At 37.4% G+C, this 25,570-nt stretch overlaps 1 protein-coding gene across 3 annotated transcripts in view; it reads left to right on the forward strand.

Moving 5' to 3' along the window:
* The first annotated feature begins 1,314 nt into the window (after positions 1-1,314).
* LOC123797372 (uncharacterized) overlaps positions 1,315-25,570 on the forward strand; it is a 57,231-nt gene continuing 32,975 nt past the window's right edge. The window contains exons 1-4 of one of the 3 annotated variants that reach the window (XM_045805217.2): positions 1,315-1,605; positions 3,132-3,182; positions 18,477-18,565; positions 19,886-20,015. In XM_045805217.2, coding sequence (XP_045661173.1) covers positions 18,557-18,565; positions 19,886-20,015 — 139 coding nt within the window. In that variant the 5' untranslated portion in view covers positions 1,315-1,605; positions 3,132-3,182; positions 18,477-18,556. The remainder of the gene's footprint in view (positions 1,606-3,131; positions 3,183-18,476; positions 18,566-19,885; positions 20,016-25,570) is intronic. The other 2 variants (XM_045805218.2, XM_087871069.1) reach the window with 2 other exon arrangements.

Below are 25,570 nucleotides of genomic sequence, written 5' to 3' on the forward strand. Positions count from 1 at the left end.
CCTAACAGTTCCATATATATAGATAACCTAATTTATGACAGTTGGTAAGAGGGGAAAATATAGCCTTTTCGTAATGAGAGACAATTGGTATACACACACACACACACACACACACACACACACTGCACCCCTCCTTTGTCTTACAGAAAGAGATCGATTCCAAGAGATTTTGATAACAACAACAAAAAAACGTGTAAGGCAAAACTATAATGCTTTAAGAATATAGAAAACTAAAATTATGACTTTTTAAAAAATATTTTTGAGCACACAAACAGGCGCCTGCGCCTGTGTGGGGAGCGACAGAGGGCGAGAATCCTCCAGTAGACTCCCACCCCTCCCCCCAGCCTGATGCAGGTCTCCATCCTGCAACCCATGAGATCATGACCTGAGCCGAAACCAAGAACTTTATTTTCTCTCCACAAGGCAAGGTAAAATCTTATGTATAAAGTTATTTAATTATTTTATTAGTTGATGGCCTCTCAACCTTACCCAATAATGTCCCCATAATAGAAGAAAATGGGTGCTCACATTGCAGGGCTGTGCCAGAGGTAAAAAGCAGTTAAGCTAGGACTGGCTTTGAAATCAAATTTCTTGAAAACAAAACTGTTGATTTTGCGTTCTTCCCTATAACACGTATATTTAATCCAATAGAAAAATCATGTCTAAATTATTTGCCAGATAAATTTGATACTCCCCCCCTCCCCCCGTTAAATTAGTGCTCAAGAAAGAAATAACTTGACCATCCATCGGGAAGACCTCCCGCTCCTCTGGGAGTCAAACTCCTACAGACACTCCGAAATAAAGGCATGAGAAAAGCACATCTGCATAACACAAACATCACCAGTCACGCAACTACTCTCAATTATGAACCCAAAACAAACCACAATAGCAGAGGTCCCTTCCTCCGTCCTTCAATCCCACAAGTTACGCCATTACCCACTTCACGCCACGGCCTGCAGACTCAACTCAGTCGAAATACAACCACACACCCATCCGCCCAGGGACTCCCCAGTCCGCCGGACAACGTCTCCCGCTGTCTCACACACACCAAAAGGCCTGGCAAAGGCACACTGGGGGGGGGGGGGTCTCTGCGAGTCTGAGGCGCTGGCTGGTCCCCGCCTCAGCTCCAGCTCCTCCTCCGCACCTGCCCGCCTGAGGGTCCGTCCCACCTTCTCTGGATCCGGTTAAGACCCTGGGACCGCTCAACACTGGCGGTCTCTGTCCCCAACTGCCCCAGCTGCGCGCGCCAAACGCCTGCGCACTGAACGCAGGCGGGCACTCCCAGAAACACCCGCGGCCTGGCTGTTGGCACTAGCGGGTTTCAGCCGCGGAGTCCAGGAACCTCGCGGAGAGTTAGTAAACCCGACATCCTAGCGTCCTGGCCCGCCAACCTATAGCCTTCCCCGCGTTGGACTACATTTCCCAGAGCCACCGCGTCCCCAATGCGGCTTCATTTCCGTTTGTTCGCGCGATTTGGGGACCTCGCGTGGGGAGGGCAGAGTCTGTGGAGGATCTTGGCCCGGCTCCGGCTGGGCGGGCGAACCCGAAATCGGGGCTCGGACCCGGGAGCCAGATCCTGGATCGTGAACCGCACCTTCTGTCGAGGTGAGGATGTCCGGAATGCCGGGGCGGAAGCGTCGCTGGAATTGCCTGTGCGTCGGTCTCCAGCCGTTTTGTGTTGTGAGACAGCCAGCCTGTTATTGGTGTGGCGAATGGACGTGTGCGACTGTGGTTTTGTGTGTAAGCGTTTGTGTGAGGGTGAGTTGTGACTGCGGGTGTAGTAATACTGCTGTGACAATGTGTTTGTGACCGCGTGCTTAACTGACTGGAAATGTGCCTATGTGACAGTGTGATTGTGTGTGTACCTCGTATGTGACTGGGGGTTTGCTTGTGACTGTGAGCTGTGCGACAGTGCTGTTGTGACAGGGTGTTTGGATGTTCTTGGGTCACTTTGAGGTTGTGTATGCGATTGTGTATTGTGTGTATTACTGGGGTTTGTCTGTGACTTTAAGGTGTTATGAGAGTGTTGCTGTGACACGGTGGTTGTGACCACTTGTTTCTTTGACCTGGTACTTGGTTCTTTTTTTTTTTTTTTTTTTTGTCTGATATGTGTGACTGTTGGAACTGTAAGTGTGCCACTTTCATGACTGTGTAAAGAGAGTAAAAGTACTGCTGTGAAAGGGTGGTTTTGGCCATGTGTATTCCTGATCCAAGGGTGCTTGGATGTGCTTGAGTGATTGTGTGCATGCTGTGTTTATTATTGGATTTTGTTTAAGATAAAAGGTGGTCTGAGGATGTAATATTTAATTTGGCAATTGTGGTCTGGCTGTGTGACCATGGAAATGTGGGTGACTTTGTCTAGTCATTTGTGTATTTTATAGTCTGTGATCTTACGGGAGTTTAGTGAGGTACAGAGATAAAATTGGATTTTTGTATTTTGGGGGTCCATTCTGGGACTGAGTCTGCCTGTGTGTCATGAGTCCCATGTGGCTTTGTCGTCACAGAACTTGACTTCTTTCTCTTCCGACTTCAGTGATCCCCCTTCACACATGGCCTGTATGGCTTCATTTCTGTATCCATTCTTAGTTCACACTAGGATTGTAGATGTAGATTTCCGTTTGGCTTCCAGGTGTCCTCTCACCTTACAGCCTTAAGAATGTAGAATGCAGAAGGGTGACAGGAAGGAAAGAAGTCAGAAATTTAAGCCCCTGAATGAAGATTATGAGTTACTTCTAAGCCATAGACCTGTTTTTGACAAGATTAGAACTGATAGCACCTTTAAAACAGGCCATTTAGAAATGTAATGGGGTTCTAGGAATGGGAATACTTCTAGAGAATGTGCCAGAGGAGTCAGTCACACACTTTAGAACCTGTAGTACTTCACTGCAGGGCTCTGTCTCCAGTGGACAATTTTGAATCCAGCAGTAAATTCTGGTCCAAGACAGCTGTGGTCTTGAACCTTCCTTCTAAAACAAAAAGTGCAGAACTGTTCTACTCTCCTTCTGACTTTCCTCCTGGTTAACTGAGGGGTAGATTGGGGGCTGGGTGGATAAGAGCATGTGTTCTAATTCCGAGTATATCCTAAGAAAGGTCAACTATCTCATGGTTCCATTTTCTTTTCCTGAGAGTAGAGCCCAGAGGAGGAAAAAATGGCTGTTACACATTCAAAAGCAAAGTCTGAGGTAAGTAGATGTTTCCTCTGTTTCCCTTTATTATATAATAATAAATGCCTTTATTATTTCAGGACATAGGAATCTTTGTTTTCTCTTTGAAATTTCCTAGTTAAGCTTTCTCAAATGATGGAGGTGGCAAGGCAGTTTTCTGTAGATTGGGAGCAGGTAACACGTGCAGTTAATTTTGATAGATACTTCCCAACAGTGGTTGAATTGAGGAACAATGGATTTGAGACTCGTAAAGTTAAAAAGGAGATAATAATGTGTTATTTCTGACACAGCAGCATTCTTTTTTTTTTTTTTTTAATTTTTCTGTTTGGTAATTTTTTTTTTTTTTTTTTTTGAGAGAGAGAGACAGAAAGAGATAGATGTGGGGAAGAAGGGGGAGAGGGAGAGAGAGAATCTTAAGCAGGCTCCACACCCAGTGCAGAACTCGAGGTGGGTCTCCAGCTCACGACCCTGAGATCATGATCTGAGCCAAAATCAAGAGCCTGACATTTAACCAACTAAGCCACCCCAGGTGCCCCTGTTTGGTAATTTTCAAACATACACAAAAGTATAATGAACCATCATAGGCCCAGCTCAAAAGTTGTCACTTGCCAATCTTATTTATTCTGCCTTCAGTTTGAATTCATTTCTAATTTGATTTCTTCTTTGACTTATGGTTTATTTATAAATATGTTATTTAGTTTTCAGGTATTATGAGGATCTTCAGAGGTCTTTTTATTACTGATTTCTAATTTCATTCCATTGTGTTCATAAAACATACTTATGACTTGAATCCTTTAAAATTTATTTTTTTTTATTTTTTTTTATAAAGATTTTTTATTTATTTATTTGACAGATATAGAGCAGCCAGTGAGAGAGGGAGCACAAGCAGGGGGAGTGGGAGAGGAAGAAGCAGGCTTCCAGTGGAGAAGCCTGATGTGGGGCTTGATCCCAGAACCCCGGGATCACGCCCTGAGCCGAAGGCAGACGCCCAACGACTGCGCCACCCAGGCGCCCCGAATCCTTTAAAATTTATTAAGAGTAGTTTTGTGACCCAAAATGTGTGATTCTATCTTAGTAAATGTTTGATGTGCACTTGAAAAGACTGTATTCTGTTATTGTTGGGTAGAGAGTTCCATGTGAGCTAGGTAACGTAGGTTGACAGTGTTGTTGAAATCCTCTGTACCTTTACTGATTTTCTGTCTGTTGAATTTATTTCTTTCTCCTTGTAATTTCTATTAGTTTCTCCTTCATGTTTTTTGAAGCTCTGTTATTAGATACATAAAAGTTTTAGGTAATACGTCCTGTTGGTGAATTGATCCCTCTATCATTATGAAATGGTCTTCTTTATCCCTGGTAGTAGTCTTTGCTCTGAGCATCTACTTTGTCTGATATTTAATGTTGCCACTCCAGCTTTCTTTACATTTGTGTTAGCATGAAATATCTTTCTCTATCCTTTTATTTTTAACCTGTTTATGTTCTGGTGTTGGAGTGCATTTCTTGTTTGCTGCATTTAGTTAGATCTTGTGTTTTTATCCAGTTTGACAATTTCTGTCTTATAATTAAAGTATTTATACCATTTATATTTAGTGTGATCATTGATGTGGTTTAGGTCAAATCCTTCATCTTGTCCCATTTGTTCCCTATTCCCTTTTCCTTCTTTTCTGCCTTCTTTTGAATTGGGAGGGAGAGTTTCAAACTAACAATACCAATACTTTGACTAACAATCATTATGCAGAAAAACAATCAAGACTTCTTGGAGTTCAGTAGGGTATGACCTGTCCTACAGTTAGGCTCATCATGCTTTCTACTTTTAGTGATTGTTTTTCCCCCACTTTGATTTAATTTGATTTTTTTTTAATCTCCAAAATCAAAACTACAGAACAAGGTGAATTCAGAGAAGACCAGTGTTTATTCCTGTCCCTTTCAGCCTGTTTCCTTTTTCTCTGTATAGATAACTACCTGTACTTTTCTTTGGTGTATTCTTCCATTTTTCTTTTAAATGATGTATTTATGCATATGCATTTGTATGTATACGTGTATACACATACACGTATACATTTATTTTTTATATCTCCATTCCTAACTTAAAGGAAGTGAAATTCTATGTACAGTACACTACACCTTTTTTTCCCACATGTTTAATGTATTCTGGAGATCATTCTTAGCAGCCTACAGAGATTGTTCTTATTCTCTTTTATAATTATTCTGTTGTGTGGGTGTAATAGTTTATTCATCTAGTCTTCTATGAGTGGGCATTTGGGTTTTTTCCCCAATATTTTGCCATTATATAATATAGCAACCAATAACAGTGTATATGGTTTCTATTTGTAGATGTTTATCTTTGGGGCAAATTTCTAGAACTAGCCTACTTTTAGTTTATTTTAATGTTTTTGATATAAATTCCACCTGAATCACAACTCTTGAGTAATAATAAAATGGGTGCATTTCCTTATTTTTCCCCTTCTCCATCTTTTTTCCCTTACCCAAGTTAAAGGAAAAAAAAAAGGTGTTAGAGTTTATCTTTTGTCAAAAGACAAAATTCTTTTGTCTCAGAATTTACTGAGACTTTTTTAACCACTGCATGTCCTTTTTTAAAAATTTCACAAAGCTATTATTTCCTTGTTTTCTGAGATCAAGGTAATACAAAAGCAATGGAAGGAAATACAAAAAACAGTGAAGAAAATAACAATTACTCAAAAAACCTCCTTTAGACTGAATCATGGTTCATATTTGGAATCTATCCTTGAAGTCTTTTTTTTTTTTAACTTCTTCTTATAGAAAAATTCAAGCATGAAACTAAAAAGTATAATACTTCCCCATGTACCCAACCCATCCCTAAGCTTCAACAAATATCAATTTATAACTAAACATGTTTTTCATCTATAGATCCACTACTCCCTCTCCCCACCAAAAAAAGGATTATTTTGAAGTAAATTCCAGATATGTATTTCATCCACAAATATTTTAATATGTGTGTCTAAAAGATAAGAACTTTTTACTTAGAAAACATAACCATGGGCCCCTGGGTGGTTCAGGCAGTTAAGCATCTGACTCTTGGTTTTGGCCCAGGTCATATCTTGCAGTCTTGGAATTGAGCCCCAAGTCCACCTCTGAGCTCAGAGTGGAGTCTGCTTCAGATTCTCTCTCCCTCTCCCCTGTCCTCACGGTCTCTCACTCACTCTCTTTCTCTCAAATAGATAAATAAAATCTTAAAAAAAAAAAGACCACAATATCATCACTATAAAATAAACCCCACCTTTAATACTTTCTTAATGTTATGAAATAGGAAGTCAGTATTCACATTTCTCCCATTGTCCGTAAATATTTGTTAGAATTAAGATCCAAACAGGGGCGCCTGGGTGGCACAGCAGTTAAGCACCTGCCTTCTGCTCAGGGCGTGATCCCGGCGTTCCGGGATCGAGCCCCACATCGGGCTCCTCCGCTGTGAGCCTGCTTCTTCCTCTCCGACTCCCCCTGCTTGTGTTCCCTCTCTCGCTGGCTGTCTCTATCTCTGTCAAATAAATAAATAAAATCTTAAAAAAAAAAAAAAAGATCCAAACAATGTCTATTTAGTGTAATAGTGTGTGATGTTTCTTAATCTTTCTTTCTCTTTTTTTGCAGTTTATTTGTTCCAGAAACAGTTTTCTTACAGAGTTACTGTATTCTGGATTTTGTTGGTTGTATATGTGTTGTATCATTTTACATGTTCCTGTATTTCTTCTAAACTGGTATTTAATTCTAGAGGCTTGATCAGGTTCAGGTTTTTTTGTGGTTTTGCTTGTTTGCTTTGCACTAATATTTCATACATAATGGTGTGTGCTGCATAACATTTGGTTGTTTTCCTTTACGTGATATTAGCAGCCATTGGTTATCTTTACTTGGAATTTATTATTAGAGTTACAAAATTATATTCTAATTCTCTTATTTTGTCTGCAATTATTAGTTGGAATACTTCTGTAAAGGGAACCATCCTCTCATCAGTGTCTTGGTTACTCTGAAGTATAGCTCATTTTAAAAAATTAGGATAAAAGCTTGCTTTTACTCATTATTTTTCAGCATCTTCCAAAGTTTATCCTATGTTTTCCTTTTAAATTATTATCATGAACTTGAAGATTTAAATATATTTGATATGTTTCAATCCATAGCAGTTATTATTCTTATTAATACTCAGATTGTTCATCTTTGATCTATGGGATCCTCTTTACCCCCTCTGATTGGGCTCCTTTTGGATTCTGTGGCCCTGGTTTTTGAAATGGGTGAAGCCTTTTATTTGGTACTCTGTTGGCAGTGAAATGATTCCCTTCATCTGTGCTGTTCCATCTGACCCTCTCTAGGTACTGTTCCATGGGGGAACATAGACCATGGGGGAGCCAGTGCTTTCTTTGGGTTAGCCTCTTTTTGTACAAAGTGATTGGTAAGTGATTAAAAGCTTGACTGTTACTTTCATTCTGGCTTGTTTTTCATTCTGGCTTGTTGTCTTAGTTTTTCTGACAACTGGCAGCTCAGCTCTTTTCAGCTCATCTTTTGACATTTTGGTGTGGTATTCTTGACAGTTGGGTGTGGTAGCAGTTTTGTCAAGGTACTTGATAGTGTTGTATATAAATCCTCTATATCATCACTGCCATTTTTATCTACTCGTTTTGTTAGTTGCCGAGAGTAAGATGTTAAAATTTCCAAATCTGATTGTGGATTTGTCCATTTCTTTCTTTAGTTGTTAGTTTTTGCTTCATATATTTTGGTACTTTGTTGTTAAATCTGCACACATGTAGGATTTCTATGTCTTCTTGATGAATTTATCCTCTTTGTCTCTTGTAATAGTCTTTGTCTTGATCTCTGTTTTGTCTTATATTAATACGAGTACATAGGCTTTCTTTTGCTTAGTATTTTTGCTTAGTATGGTATACCTTCCTTAACCATTTTACATTCTTCTTTGTTTTTTAAGTTTTTATTTAAATTCCAGTTAACATACAGTGTAATATTAGTATCAGGTGTACAATATAGTGATTCAACATTTCCATACAGTAGCTGATGTTCATTTCAGCAAGTGCCCTCCTTAATCCCCATCACCTATTTTATCAGTCTCCCTGTCCACCTCACTTCTCGTAACCATCAGTTTGTTCTTTATAGTTAAGAGTCTCTTTCTTGGTTTGCTTCCCTCTTTGTGTTCCCCTTTGTTTGTTTTGTGTTTTAAATTCCACATATGCATGAAATCATATGATATTTGTCTTTCTTTGACTGAGTTATTTTGCATAGGATAATACTCTCTAGCTCCATCCATGTCATTGCAGAAGGCAAGATTTCATTCTTTTTATGGCTGAGTAATATTCCATTGTGTATATATACCACATTTTCTTTATCCATTCATCAGTCGATGGATACTTGGGCTATTTCCATAATTTGGCTATTGTTAATGCTGTTATAAAACATCAGGGTGCATGTATCCCTTTGAATTAGTATTTTTGTATTCTTTGGGTGAATACCTAGTAGTGCAATTGCAGGGTCATGGGGTAATTCTATTTTTAACTTTCTGAGGAACCACCATACTGTTTTCCAGAGTGGCTACACCAGTTTGCATTCCCACCAACAGTGCACAAGTGTTCTCCTTTAACCACATCCTAGCCAACACCTGTTGTTTCTATTATTGTTGATGTTGGCCATTCTGACAGGTATGAGGTGATATGTCATTGTAGTTTTGATTTGTCTTTCCCTGATGATCAGTGATATTGAGCATCTTTTCATCTGTCTGTTGTCTCACATTAATACAGATACACAGGCTTTCTTATGCTTAGTATTTGTATGGTATATCTTCCTCCACAACTTTACTTTCAATCCATCTGTGTCTTTATATTTAAAGTACATTTCTTATAAAGAACGTATAGTTGAAGCTTGCTTTTATTTCTTGTCTTGACATTGTCTTTTAATTGGAGTGGTTGGATTATTTACCATTTAGTTTAATCCCTGCCGTGGACAGGAGCTCCCCAAATACCTCTTAAGAAGTGCTTGGCACATTTTACAGTTAGTTCATTTAAATTTCCTTGTGTCTTAGCTCTGTAATGAATTTAAAGGAAACTATGATATTTTATCTTACCTGAAGTATTTTTGGTTGTTAAGATGGGCACAATTATCTATTTAACTTTCCACGTCTGGAGGAAGTAGAATTTTTAATTAAATGTTTATTGAATATATCATCGATTCTTCGTAGGGGCAGTGGTTCTCCCTAGAGGATGTTTTAGAAATACATCTGTGTGCTTTTGAATGTTAAAATAACTGAGTTGAAAGTGAAGTCTTCTGGCTATTGAAGGACTGAAGTGATGGATCTCGATTATAGGGTAGATGATTTTTCTATAAAGGGATAGACAGTAAATATTAAGCTTTCTGGGCCAGATGGTTTCTGTTGCAGTTATTTGACTCTGCCACTGTTGTGTGAAAGTAGGCAAAGATAATTTATAAACAATTGAGTGTAGATGCGTTCCAGTAAAGCTTTATTTACAAAAATAGTTGGTGGGCAGTAGTTTGCTAACTTCTAATCTAGATGCTCTGCAGTACACAGCAAATAATTGTTCTGTGACCTGCAAAATGAAGATCTTGGCTGGGGAAGAAATGTGTTTATAATAATCTGGGTCTAGAACTTCTCACGTAAAGCATTATTTTTGCATGAGTTTTACAAACTGCTCAATTTATCTGTTACTATTATTGCATGGTTTTACTCTTAATCTTCCAGGAATGCTTGAGAATGATTGAGAAAAGACTGTACTTTGTTTTATTCAGAAGTTTACTGTGAGTTTTAAAGTCACAGCACTGATGGCAACACTACTTGCAATATTTTCCTTACCAGTATCACATACTTGTAGAAGCCTACATTTGTAGATAATGAATTTCTTTGAGTCTATACATATCCAAACACATCACACACATACATACATATGCATACATACATATACACATATATAGACTTTATTTTAAAGTGTCAAATATAAATAAAAGTTTTCAGCTATACTTAGTTGAAGATTTCTGGGGAAGATGCCAGAGTAGGAGGACCCTAAGCTCACCTCGTCTCATGGATACAAACTAGATAACACCCACATCAGTGTAAATAACCCAGAAAATGACCTGAAGACTGGCAGAACAGACTCTCCAGAGCTAAATGTAAGGAATAGGCCACATTGAAGAGGGTAGGAGGGTAGGGATGCAGTTGGGAGCTAAATGGACCCACAGGACTGTCTGCAAAAAGGAGGGACACTGCAGGCATGCAGAGGGGAAAACAAACAGATCCTCACACCAGAACCCCAGGAATGGGAGCCCACATGGGGAGATGAATCCCCTTAGTATTTGGCTTTGGAAATCAGAGGGGCTGGATTTCTGGAGTCCTTGCAAACAGGGGGCTTAACACATGGAACTTTAAAAATCACTAGGCTTCGCTCTGGAAGAGGTGGGAGGGTGAGAGAAAAACTGAGTCCCTGCCCTTAAAGAGATAGCACAAAAAACAGCCCCACAGAGATACAGCATAGAAGTAGCAGTTTGAAAAATGCCTGGGGTATGTCAGAGAGCGATTTGTTTACTTATCTCAGAATTTGTGCTGGAGGGGCAGGGATCACTGGGAGTCATCTCCAAGTGCAAAAGAGCTGGCAGGCACCATTTTCCTTCCCCACCCCCCAGTGTAGACACACAGACACTTATGGGAACCAGTGCAGCACTGGCATTTACTACATAACTTGCTAATGGTGGCCCCGCCCCTGCATCCTTCTGTGGATCTGCCCCTTACAGCCAGGCCTCTGCCCTGGGACTCTTCCCACAGCAGACCTGTGCAAAATTTGCCAACACCCTGCAACCCACACCTGCATACTCCTGCAGACCTCTTCCTCCAATATGCCAGGCTAGAGCTAATCCAAAGTGGTGCCACAAGCTTGGCAGTGTGCACACATCCTCGACATGGGCCAGCAACCACTCCAATGTGACTCCTGCCTGGAGGAGAGGGGAAGGTAACCACACACACCAGTCCAACTGCAGCCCGAGCTGGGGATTGGGGACAGACATCTGGTCTGACTACAGGTGCTGCCCACCAATGAAAGCTTCTTAGGGGACAAGACAGAATGTGCCCTGTAGTTCAGTGCTACTTCAACTTTGGCAAATGCCCAATGGGACTCAGCTTAAGCCCAGTGCAGCCCCAGACTGGCCCACAAACAACACAGGGACCAGACTTTACCCACAACAGGCAGAAAGACATTGCAGACACCTGGACTAAAGGCAAAAGAAGCCACAAAGCAGGGAGCAACATGCAACACACATAAAGGACACCCCTGAAGTGCCAGGTTCTGGCGAACAGGGGATATTGTGCTGCAGGGTACTACAGGACCTCTTCTTCATAAGACCGCTACTTTCAAGAGCAGGAGATGTAGCTGACTTTCCTAACATACAGAAACAGACATTGAGAGATAGACAAAATGAAGAGACAGAGGGATATGTCCCAAATGAAAGAACAGGACAAAATCACAGCAGGAGACCTTAATGAAATGGAGATAAATAATATATATCTGATAGAGAATTTAAAGTAATGGTCATAAAGATACTCACTGGACTTGAGAAAAGAGTGGAGGACATCAGTGAGACCCTTAACAAAGAGATAGAAAACATAAAAAAGAGCCAATCAGAGATAAAGAACTCAATAACTGAAATTAAAAATACACCAGATAGAATCAATAATAGTCTAGAGGGAGCAGGAAAACAGAGGATAGAATAATGGAAAGCAATCAAGCTGAATAAGAGAGAGGAAAAAATGATAAAAAATGAAAATAGACTTGAGAGCTGAGCAACACCATCAAGTGTAATAACATTCACATTACAGGGATCCCAGAAGAAGAGAGAGAAAAGGAGGCAGAAGATGTATTTGAAGAAATAATAGCAGAAACTTCCCAAATCTGGAAAAGGAAACAGAAATCCAGATCTAGGAGGCACAGAGAACCTCCAACAAAATCAATACTTGGAGGTCCACACCAAGATACATAGTAATCCAAATGGCAAAAAGTAGTGAGAAAGAGAGAATTTTAAAAGCATCAAGAAAAAAGAAAACAGTTACATATGAAGGAAAAGGCTCATGTAGCCTATTAGCTGATTTTTCAACAGAAACTTTGCAGACCCGAATGGAGTGCCATGATATATACAGAGTGCTAAATGAAAACCCCGCAGTTAAGAATACTCTGTCTGGCAGAGCTATCATTCAGAATAAAAGAGATAAAGAGTTTACCAGACAAAAGTTAAAGAAATTCATGTCCACTAAGCCAGCCATATGGAATGTTAAAAGAGACTCTAGTGGAAAGGAAAGACCATAAGTAGGAATAAGAAAGTAGGAAGAATAAGAACAGTAAAAATAAGTATATCTATAAAAATCAGTCAAGGGATTCACAGAAGAAAAGGATGTAAAGTATGACATCATATACCTTAAGTGGGGGGAAGGGAAGGAGTAAAGAATGGGTTCGAACTTAAGCAACCATCAACTTAATGTAGACTACCAAATTCAGGAGATGTTATACACAAAGCTAATGGTAACCAAAATAAAAAAAACCAGTAATAGATGTGCAAAAAAATGAAGAGGATGGAATCCAAGTAGATCACTAAAGAAAGCCAGCAACGAAAGAAGACAGCAAGAGAAGAAAGGAACAGAGACCTACAAAAACAACAATTAACTAATGAAATGGCAGAAGAACATACTGATCAGTAATCACTTTGAATGTACATGTACTAAATGCTGTAATCAAAAGGCATAGGGTGATGGAATAGATTAAAAAAAAAGCAAGATTCATCTATCTATATGCTGCCCACAGGAGACTCATTTCAGACCTAAAGGCACATGCAGATTGAAAGTGAAGGGTTAGAGAGGTGCCTGGGTGGCTCAGTTGCTTGAGCGTCCTGACTCTTGATTTTGGCTCAGGTCACGATCTCAGGGTTGTGGGATTGAGCCCCCCATCGGGCTCCATGCTCAGAGTGGAATCTACTGGTCCCTCTCCGCCCCCATTCCCCCACCCTATCTGCCCCTCCCTTTACTCAGCCTTGTGCGGTTGTGTACTCTCTCTAAAATAAATATTAAAAAAAAGTTTTTTTAAGTGAAGGGATAGAAAAGCAGTTATCATGCAAATAGAGGTAAAAAGAACACTGGGGTAGTAATACTTATATAGAATACTTATATAGAATACTTATGTAGAACAAAATAGACATTAAAACAACAAAGACTGTAACAAGAGACAAAGGACACTAAAGATGAAAAGAACAATCCAACAAGAATATCTACCAGAACAGTACTTATGCACCAAACTTGGGGGCACCCAAATGCATAAAGCAGCTAATAACAACATAAAGGAAAAGGAAATAATTGATAGTAATACAATAATAGGAGACTTTACCATCCCACTTAAATCAATAGATGATCCAGAAGAAAATTAACAAGGAAACAGTGGCTTTTAAAGGCACATCGGACCAGATGGATCTACAGATATATTCAGAACATTCCATTCTAAAACAGCAGAATACACATTCTTTTCAAGTGCACAAGGAATATTCTCCAGAATAGATCACATACTAGGCCCCAAAACAAGTCTCAACAAGTTAAAAAGATTGAAGTCATACCATGCAATTTTTCTAACCACAATGCTATTAAACTAAATATCAACCATAGGAAAAAAATCTGGAAAGACCACAGATATGTGGAGATTAGATAACATGCTACTAAACAATGAATGGGTCAAGCAAGAAATCAAAGAGGAAATGAAAAACCATATGGGGATGAATGAAAATGAAAATACAATGATCCAGAATCTTTGCGATGCAGCAAAAGCTGTTCTAAGAAGGAAGTTTATAGTGATACAGGCCTAACTCAAGAAGCAAGAAAAATCTTAAATAAAAAACCCAGGGGCGCCTGGGTGGCACAGCGGTTAAGCGTCTGCCTTCGGCTCAGGGCATGGTCCCGGTGTTATGGGATCGAGCCCCACATCAGGCTCCTCTGCTATGAGCCTGCTTCTTCCTCTCCCACCACCCCGCTTGTGTTCCCTCTCTCGCTGGCTGTCTCTATCTCTGTCGAATAAATAAATAAAATCTTTAAAAAAAAAAAACCCAAAGTTACACTTAACACAGCTAGAAAAAGAACAAACAAAACCCCAAGCCAGTAGAAGGAAGGAAGTAATAAAGGTTGAGCACAAATAAATGTAATAGAAACAACAAATATATATATGTGTATATGTATATATATAAATATATATATATATAGAACAAATCAATGAAATGGAAGCTGGTTCTTTGAAAAGATCAACAAAACTTAATCAACATTTAGACTCATCTAAAAGAAAAGAATGAGAAGACTCAACAAAATCAGAAATGAAGGAGGAGAAATAACTGACACCACAGAAATACAAAGAAATGTAAGAGAATATTATGAAAAATTGTATGTCAACAAGTTGGACAACCTAGAAGAAATTGAGGAATTCCTAGAAACATAAAACCTCCCAACACTGAATCAGGAAGAAACAAAATTTGAATAGACCGATTACCAGCAATGAAATTGAATCAGTATTCAAAAAACTCCCAACAAACAAAAGTCCAGGACCAGATGACTTCACAGGTAAATTCTACCAAACATTTAAAGAAGAATTAATACCTGTTCTTCTCAAACTATCCCAAAACACAGAAGAGGAAGAAAAATTTCCAGATTCATTCTATGAGTCCAGCATTACCTTGCTACCAAAACCACATCTAGACACCATTAAAAAAAGAGAACTACAGGCTCATATCTCTGTTGAACATAGATGTAAAATTCTTCAACAAAATACTAGCAAACCAGATCCAGCAATATGGATGGTTGATCAAGTGGGATTTATTCCCGGGATTCAAGGGTTGTTCAATATTCACAAGTTAACGTCATACATCACATTAATAAGACCAAGGATAAACACCATATAATCATTTCTATAGATGCAGAAAAAGCATGTGACAAAGTACAACACTGATTCATGATAAAAACCCTTAACCAAGTAGGTTTAGAGGGAATAGTCCTTAACAAATAAAGGCCAAATGTGAAAAACCCACACCTAACATCACACTCAATGGCAAAAACTGGGAGCTTGTCCTGTAAGATCAAGAATAGGGCAAGGATGTCCATGCTCACCTCTTTTGTTCAACATAGTACTGGAAGTCCTAGCCACAGCAACCAGACAGCAAAAAGAAATAAAAGACATCCAAATTGGCAAGGAAGAAGTAAAACTTTCACTATTTATAGATGACATGATATGATATATGGAAAACTTGAAAGACTCCACCAAAAAACTACTAGAACTGATAAATGAATTTAGTAAAGTCACAGGATACAAAATCAATGTACAGAAATCTGTTGCATTTCTATACACTAATAGTGAAACAGCAGAAAGAGGAGAAAACAGTCCCATTTACAATTGCACCAAACAGAATAAAACATCTAGGAAAAAACTTCAACAAGGAGGTGACAGATCTGTACTCCGAAAACTTAAAATTGGTGAAAGAAATTGAAGACAACACAAATGGAAAGATATTCCATGCTTGTGAATTGGAAGCACAAATATTGTTAAAATTCCCATACTGTCCAGAGCAATCTACAGACTTTAAAAAAAGATTTATTTATTTATTTATTTATTTATTTATTTATTTATTTATTTATTTATTTAAGAGAGTACACAAACCAGAGGGGGGCAGAGGGAGAGAGAGAATCCTCAAGCAGACTCCCTGAGCATGGAGCCTGATGTGGGGCTGCATCCCAGGATCCTGAGATCATGACCTGAGCTGACATCAAGAGTCATATGCTCAACTGACTGAGCCACCCAGGCATCCCCAATCTACAGATTTAATGCAGTCTCTATCAAAATACCAACAGCATTTTTCTCAGAACTGGAGCAGATAATCCTCAGATTTATATGGAACCACAAAAGACCTCCATTAGCCAAAGCAATATTGAGAAAAAAGAACAAAGCTGGAGGTATCACAATTCTGGATTTCAATATATACTACAAAGTTATAGTAATCTACATAGTGTGGTACTGGCAAAAAAAAAGACCAGTGGAACCGAATAGAGGGCCCAGATATAAACCCACGATTACATGGTCAATTAGTTTTTAACAAAGAAGGCAAGAATATGCAATGGAAAAAAGTCTCTTGAACAAATGGTGCTTGGAAAATTGGACAGTGCATACAAAAGAATGAAACTGGACCACTGTCTTACATCATACACAAAAATGTAAAAATCGGTTAAGAACCTAAATGTGAGACCTGAAACCATAAAAGTAATAGAAGAGAGCACAGTCAGTAATTACTCTGACATCAGCCATGGCAACACGTTCTTAAATATGTCTCCGGAGACAGGGGGAGCAAAAGCAAAAATAAAATATTGATATTACTTCAAAATAAAAAGCTTCTGCACAGCCAAGGAAATACTCACCAAAACTAAAAGTCTACTGAATGTGAGAAGATATTTGCAAATGACATATCTGATAAACTGTTAGTATCCAAAATGTATTAAGAACTTACACAATTCAACAGAAAAACTGAATAGTCTGATTAAAAAATTGTCAGAAGACATGAACAGACATTTCTCTGAAGAAGACTTAGAGATGGCCAACAGATACAAGATCCCTCATCATCAGGGAGATGCAAGTCAAAACCACACTGAGATACTACCTCACACCTGTAAGAATGGCTAAAATAAAAAACAGAAGAAATAACAAGTGTTGGCGAGAATATGGAGAAAAAGGAATCCTTGTGCACTGTTGGTGGGAATGCAAACTGGTGCAGCCACTCTGGAAAGCAGTATGGAGGTTCCTTAAAAAGTTACAAATAGAACTACCCAACAATCCAGACTCTTAATCTTAGGAAACAAACTGAGGGATTGCTGGAGGGTAGGAGGGTAGGGGGGATAGGGTGGCTGAGTGATGGACATTGGGAAGGGTATGTGTTTTGGTGAGCACTGGGTGTTGTGTAAGACTGATGAATCACAGACCTGTACCCCTGAAACAAATAACACATTATATGTTAATTAAAAGAAAAAAAAAAAAGAACTACCCTACAAATCCAGCATTTGCACAACTGGGTATTTACCCAAAGAATACCAAAACACTAATTCAAAGGCATACATGTACTTCTGTAGCAGTGTTATTTACAATGGCCAAGATACTACCATATTATCCAGTAATTCCCCCACTGGTATTTACCCAAAGAATATGAAAACACTAATTTGACAAGATATATGCACCCCTATGTTTATTGCAGCATTATTAATAATAGCCAAAATACGGAAACAGCCCAAGTGTCCATTGATAGATGAATGGATAAAGAAGAGGTGGTATATATGTATATATATACACAAAATGGAATATTACTCAGTCATTAAGAAAGAATGAAATAGGGGTGCCTGGGGTGGCTCAGTCGTTAAGTGTCTGCCTTCGGCTCAGGTCCTGGTCCCAGGGTCCTGGGATTGAGCCCCACATTGGGCTACCTGCTCGGCTTGTGTTCCCTCTCTTGCTGTGTCTCTCTCTGTCAAATAAATAAAATCTTTTTAAAAAAAGAATGAAATATTGCCATTTACAACAACATGGATGGTTTTAGAGAGTATAATGCTAAATGAAATTAGTTAAAGAAAGACAGATACCATATGATTTCACTCCTGTGGAGTTTAAGAAACAAAGAAAAAAAAAGAGACAAACCAAGAAACAGGCACTTAACTATAGAGAACAAACTGTTGGTTACTAGAGGGGAGGTGGGTGGGATTATGTGTGAAATAGATGAAGGGAATTAAGAGTACATTTACCTTGATGAGAACTGAGTAATATATAGAATTGTTTAATCAGTATATTGTATACCTGAAACTAATACAACACTGTATGTTAACTATACTAGAATTAAAATTTTTAAAATAGAACTTAAAAAATGCTTACTTGAATATTGTCGTCTTATAAGTGAGAATTTGTTCAAGTAGTTGTAAGCAGAAGTGTTTAATTAGTTGTGTGTTTTAATTTGTGTAACAGTTGGTCATTATCTCTATTTTTGGCATAATGTATATAAATGTGTCATATTATCTATATGTTTTATTTCTGAAATGGTAGAGAAGTTGTTTTAGATATTATCTTATTGTATATAGAGAGCATTGAGTTTGATCAGGGTAATAATCACCACCTGTATGTCTCCCATACAGTATCTTTTGGTGACGGGAGTGAGACAGGAAGAGGAGAACAAGAAAGATAATTCTAACTTACTTATTTGGAACTTTGTGAAAAGCCTGGTCTCACGGTTCCGTTTTCTTCTCTCCAGCTCTGCCCTTTTCAGACTCTGTGCTTCTCTAAGCTAGGAATCCAGAGGAGGATTGATAATTTCTTGCAGTGCTAAAAACCATGGCTCAGGTAAAGTGGTGTTTTTGTGCTCTCTTTAAGTAGTCGCTTTTTTACAGAGTGTATGTACGTTTGCATTCCTTATTTCTGAAATTTCCTTCCTAACTGATCCCACTCAAGAATGTGCTCCCCAGCATTTCATTCTTATAAGTGATAAGGGTCTTCCCTAAGTTTGTCTTTCTTATCTACAAAAGAATGAAACTGGACCACTGTTTTATATTTACATAATTATTCAAAAATACTTTGAGCATCTCTGTCTAGGAGCACCAATAGGACAAAAGCACATTCCCTGATTTTATAAGATAGAGAAGTTTGTTAAATCGCACCACACATGAGAAAACTTTGAACTTTTCTTTGGACCTCAGTTTCCTGGTCAGACAATATGATTAGTTTTGACTGGACTTAGTCTCCATACCTGGCAAGAGCTTATGTTTTGTGAGCTTTTAAGATTGATTAGGAACATGATTAGAGATTGAGAGAGATCAGGGATCTTCCTTGGGAATCCATAATTGACATAAAGCAATAATATAGATACTTTTGAAAGTCAACATTATGAGTTAATATTGTATGCATAAGTTTGGATATATCTTTTTCATTTTTTTGTTGCTTAGAGCAAGGAAAAGTTATATTTATAATTGATAAATAGTAACAAGAAAGATCATTCACATGCGAAAGTTGTTGAAAATTGTAAACTCACAAAAGTGAGAAATGCTTATGAGATTTTTATGTAACCTAAAATGTTCAAATATGCACACTTAGAAAGTCAAACATATTCATTATATTCAGCTATTTTGCAGCCTATTAAAAATGTATACTAAATTATTGGTAAGGAGGAAAATGCTTATGATGTAATATTCTGATGTGATGATGAATTGAGATTTCAATAAATTCTTTAATTTTATACAAATCTTATAAGGTACAGATTTTATAAGATTTTGCAGAGAAACTTCCCCAGTTATTTTTCGTATTTCTTAGAGAATAAGAGAAACTTGCATTTACTGAGAGTGTATGATATACAAGATACAAGCATAATTAAAGAGTGAATGGTAGAGTATTGTACAGGTTGCCTGTGTTTGCTTTTTCTTTTAATTGGGACATTGCATCTTCTTTAAGTTCCAGACTTAACTGTATAATGAGATGTTCTATATACAGGAATAACAAGGAATGTGTTGGCACGTCAGAAGCGTTGATTTCTTTAGTGTCTCATTTCTGTCAGTGGCCTTTTGCTGTTTGCTCTGTTGCCTCCTTTGTGGAGAGCTCCCCCATCATCTCCCTTCCACTGAAAAAATATTTTCTTTACTTCCACAACTAGTATTATATTTGTTGTTTCAGAGATCAGTGATGTTCAGGGATGTTGCCATTGACTTCTCTCAGGAAGAGTGGGAATACCTGGACTCTGCTCAAAGGGATTTGTATAGAGATGTGATGTTGGAGAACTATAGTAACTTGGTGTCACTAGTAGGTAAGGAAATGTACTGCTAGAATTTCAGGATTTACCTTGGGAATGGCTGTTTTCTCTGATTGTTTTTAAGTAATTAACTGAATTGCCTCTTATTATTCTCAAAGGAATGGTTCTAAATTACTGGAAATAGTATTTCAGCGGGTACATTTGGCTTCTCCGTTCTGCAAGCATAGTTATCTATCTTCTGTCTGTCTTCCTTCCTGTCTTCCTTGATAATCAAGGGGCTCGATTTGAATTTTGGGACACTTGGAATATTGTCAGATAAAACAGGCTATGCATTGTTACAATTTAGATCTGCTAAAGGAGCTCAAAATATTTTTTAAAGATAGATGCAGAAATGTATGGTTTTTCTGACAATAGAAGAGCTCATATCATTTATATATTAATACAGTAGGTCAAGTCAGGTCAACATAATCCATTACAACAAATACATTCTCTTATTTGTGTTTTGTAATTTAATATTACATTTTAAGAACTTTGTACTTTACATTAAATGAATGTGCCAAAACCACCTTTTATTGGAAAAGAGCTCAGGAAAAACATGCGATTGTCTAAGAAAGTTTATAGGTTTTTTTCCTGTAGACAAGAGACATCCTATATCAGCTAAAACTTCAAAAAGTGGTTTTCCAACCTAAATGATCACTATTCTTTTGACTCTCCAAGTCCCTGGAATATAACTGTCTCTTGCCCATTCACTCTTTCCTCTGAAGGCTTTATGAAGTTAGTAGTTGGTACACTGCCTTTCAGAGCCCAGGTCATGTGGGAGAAAAAACTTCTGACTTAAAAAGAAAAGTGAGGGCTTTTCAGCACAATCTCTGTAAGGAATCCCGCCTAATCCCTACTTTTCCCTTTTGGTCTTTTATGATAGTCCTTCCCACTGCCAAAGGAGGGGCTCTTCCTTTTCTCCAGTGACAACAACCCTTTTATGTAAACTTGGGAGTCCATTTCTTTCTAGATTTTTTGAAAATTTAGACTTATATCATTTTCTCCCTTCTTTAAAATGTACTCATTCATTCAAAATACATATACTGAGAGCCTATTCTTTGCCAAGGACTGTAGTAGGCATTGGAGAAATGATGATCTAGGTAAGGTTCGTATTCTGCTACATTCTCATGGGAGAAATAAAAAGTAAACAAGGAAATAAAAATACATGTGTATTTGTGTGCATATATATGTACATATATGCATTTATTTAATAAATATAACAATTGCAAGTTGTAATAAGTAATATGAATAAAGATAAAGGATAGTAGGCAAATGAGTTAACTGGGGAGTAAGGGTGGGCTATTTTAGATAGGTAGGGTTTTGGGTTTTTTTTAATTTTTTTGAGAGAGAGCACGAGTGGTGGGTAGGGAGGGACAGAGGAAGAGGGAAAGAGAGAAGCTCAAGCAGACTACCTACTGAGTGTGGAGCCCGATGCAGGGCTCAGTCTTACAACCCTGAGATCATGACCTGAGCCGAAATCAAGAGTCAGATGCTTAACCATCTGAGCCTCCCAGGGGCCCCTAGATAGGAAGATTTTCAAAAACCTCTCTAAGGAGGTAATATTTGAGCAAAGACTTGACTGATGTAAAGGTATGAGTCAGACCAATCTATGAGGGAACAGTATTCCAGGCAGATGGAGTAGTGAGTGTAAAGGGCTTGGGGTGGGTGTTAATTTAGGAACAGAAAAGCATGATTAAAGAAGAATGATGGATAGAGTAATAAATAAATATAGTTAAGCAACTCCAGAAAAGGAGTCCGAATTTTATTTTATTTTTTGAGGTGCTGCCCTCTGACTTCTGGTCAAAGAAAATGCACATTCTCTCTGAAGAAAAGTAAGAGGGCTTTAGAATTCTCAAAAATTAGAATTCTCTCAACAAAAGAGGAGGTCACAAAGATCATCAAACCCACAAGGAGACAGGTCATAGGTGAGTGATAATCTAAAGAAACAACAGATTATATGGCAAATGATTTCAGATATTGGTATTATTAGATATAAATGTAAAATGTTGGTGAAATGTTTAAAGAAATAAGTGAAATCACAAAAATGACAAGCAATAAGAGATTTTCATAAAGGATCTGATTTGAAAGAGAACCAGATAGAACATTTCTAAAGGTTCTGGTTATATCTTTTTAAAAAACAATCAGTAATAGATTGATAAATTTGCATGAAAATTGTTCTCTTTATAAAAAGACATGAAGTAAAAGACATTGGGTGAAGATAGTTGCAATTCATATTGATGACAGTAAAATTAATACCTAGGATCTAAAAATCTTTTATAGATTAAGAAAAAGTTAAATAATTTTTTTTGAAAAACTGGGTAAAAGACATTCATAGGCAGTTCAGGAAAAGGAAATAAATAAATCAAGGAGGTGAATAACTTATGCTCTGAAAACTATAAAACATTGATGAAAGAAATTTAAGACAACACAAATGGAAGGATATTCCCTGCTCATGGATTGGAAGAATTAATAATTGTTAAAATGTCCATACTACACAAAGCAAACCACAGATTCAATGCAATGCTTAATAAAATACCAGTAATATTTTTCACAAAACTAAACAAATAATCCTAAAATTCGTATGGAACCACGAAAGACCCAGAATAGCCAACATAATCTTGAGAAAGAACAAAGCTGGAGGTATAACAGTTTCAGATTTCAAGATATACTACAAAGCTGTAGTAAACAAACCAGTATGTACTGGCACAAAATAGACAATAAATCAATGGAACAGAGATCCCAGAAATAAGCCCACACAGATATCATTAATTAATCTACAGCAAAGGTGGCAAGAATATCCAGTTGGGGAAAAGAGAGTCTTTTGAATAAATGGTTCTGGAAAAACTGGACAACTACATGCAAAAGAATGAAAACTACATCCCTTTCTTACACCATACACAAAAGTAAACTCAAAATGGATTAAGACCTAAATGTGAGAGTTGAAATCATAAAACTAAAAGAATGCATAGGCAATAATCTCTTGGACGTCACCCTTACCAACATATTTCTGGATATGTCTCCTCAGGCAAGAGACACAAAAGCAAAAATAAACTATTGGGATTACATGAAAATAAAAAGCTTTTTTGTACACCAAAGGAAACCCATGAACAACATGAAAAGACAACCTACTGAATGGGAGAAGATATTTACAAGTGATGTATCTGATACGAAGTTAAAAAAAAAAGTTTTAAAAGAAATACAAACAACCAATAGACATGAAAAAGTGCTCAACCTCATTAGCAATCAGGAGATGCACATTTAAACCACAGTGAGATAATTATTTCACATACCCTGGAGGGGCAAAAGTTAAGTGGTAGTACCAAGTGTTCACAGCTTTTGGTGACAGAAGTGCTATATACTTCATTTTCACAATAGCCAGAGAGTGAAAATGACCCAAATGTCTGTTGACTGATGAATGAATGAATGAATGAATGAATCAATGAATGAATAAAATTTGGTGTAATTTTACAATGGATTATTATTCAGCAATGCAGTAGCCAAAATGTGGAAACAACACAGATGTCCATCAGCTGATGAAAGGATGAATAAAATTTGGTTTATATTTTTTTAATATCTTGCTAAATTGTTTTTATTCACATATAATTGACAGATAACAGTTTCAGGCTTACAACATAATGTCAATATTTGTACATATTACTAAATGACAGCAATAAGTCTAACATCATCATTACACATATTCCAGATTTTTTTCTTGTTATTTTTATTTTTTTAAAGATGGAATATTATTCAGCAATAAAAAGGAGTACTGATACATGCTACAACATGGATGAACCTTTAGAACATGTTAAGTGAAAGAAGCCAGATACAAAGACTACATATTACATGATTCCATCTACATGAAATGTCTACCATAGACGATCTATAGAGACAGAAAATAGATTAGTGGTTGCCAAGTGCATTTGGAGTGGGAGGTGAAGGTGAATGGAGAATGAGAGTAGGGAAATTGGAAACGACTACTAATAGGTGCAGGTTTTTTTTTTTTTTTTTTGAGGGGATAAAAATATAAAAATAGATTGTGGTGTTGTTGCAGAATTCTGTGATTATACTAAAACTCATTGAATTGTATACTTCAAATGAATGAACTGTAGGTTATGTGAATTATATTTGAACAGTTCTGTTGTTTTTTTTTAAGTGCTCCATACCTTACCAATTGCAGTATCAATTGACATAACCACTTTGAAAAAAAAATGTGGAAATGATTTCCAAATTTGTATGCATAGCTGGATTCTTTTAAAAATTCCAGATCCCTGGCCATACTCCAGACCAATTAAATCACAATCTCTGGGCATGAGACACAAATATTATTTTATGAAGCTTCTTCGGTTGTTCAAGTGTTCAGACATGTTTGGTAACCACTACAATAAATTATCTGAGAATTTATTATTTTTTTTAATTTGAAGGTTCACTCCATTTAATTGCTTTTGCCAGTATGCCTGGATTTATTTCTCCCCTATTTTATTGTTTTTTTTTGTTTACTCTTTTAATCTTCTGTGCCTCCTTTTTTATTTATTTCCTTAATCAGGATGGGTACAGCTTTTTATTTTTGGTCTGTTAATTCCATTTACCCCCTTGCTTAATTTGGAAGATGTATATTATTTATATGCTTTTGGTGGTTATCTTTAATTTTTATAACATATCCTATATTTCTTTTAATGCAAATACAGTTAGTTTTGTAGTTTTTATTAATTGCAGTGATGTTTGAAAAATATACATATTTAATGAAAATTGACTTTCATTAATTATACGTATTAATTCAATCCACATAAGTATTTGCTTGCATACTGCTTTGCAGAAGTCTTTTTTATTCCCAAGTTTTTATTTAAATTTCAGTTAACATACAGTGCAACACTAGTTTCAGGTGTAGAATTTAGTGATTCATCACCCCCATATAACACCCAGGGCTCATCACAACAAATGCCGTCCTTAATACCCATCACGTATTTAACCCATCCCCCTGCCCACCTCCTCTCCAGAAGCCATCAGCTTGTTCTACACAGTTTAGAGTCTGTTTCTTGGTTTGCCTCTCCTTTTTTCCCCCACTATGTTCATTTGTTTCTTAAATTCCACATGTGAGTGAAATCATATGGTATTTTTCTTTTCCTGACTTATTTTGCTCAGCATAATATAATCTAGTCCCAACCACATCATTTCAAATGGCAAGATTTCATTCTATTTGATGGCCAAGTAATATTCCATACATACACACACGCACACACACACACACACACACACACACACACACACCACATCTTCTTTATCCATTCATCAGTTGATGAACATTTGGACTGTTTCCATAATTGGCTGTTGTTGATAAGCTGCTATAAATATTGGGTACATGTATCCCTTTGGATCAATATTTTTGTATCTTAGGGGTAAATACCCAGTAGCGCAATTACTGGATTGTAGGGTAGTTCTCTTTTTAACTTTTTGAGGCACTTCCATAGGTTTTCCACAGTGGTTGCACCCATTTGCATTCCCACCAATAGTTCACAAGGGTTCCCCTTTCTCCACATCCTTGCCAACACCTGCTGTTGGGAAAATTGGACAGC

The sequence above is a fragment of the Ursus americanus genome, chromosome 21 (genome assembly GCF_024610735.1).
Source record: "Ursus americanus isolate L20-20 chromosome 21, mUrsAme1.1.p, whole genome shotgun sequence".
Classification (NCBI taxonomy): Eukaryota; Metazoa; Chordata; class Mammalia; order Carnivora; family Ursidae; genus Ursus; species Ursus americanus.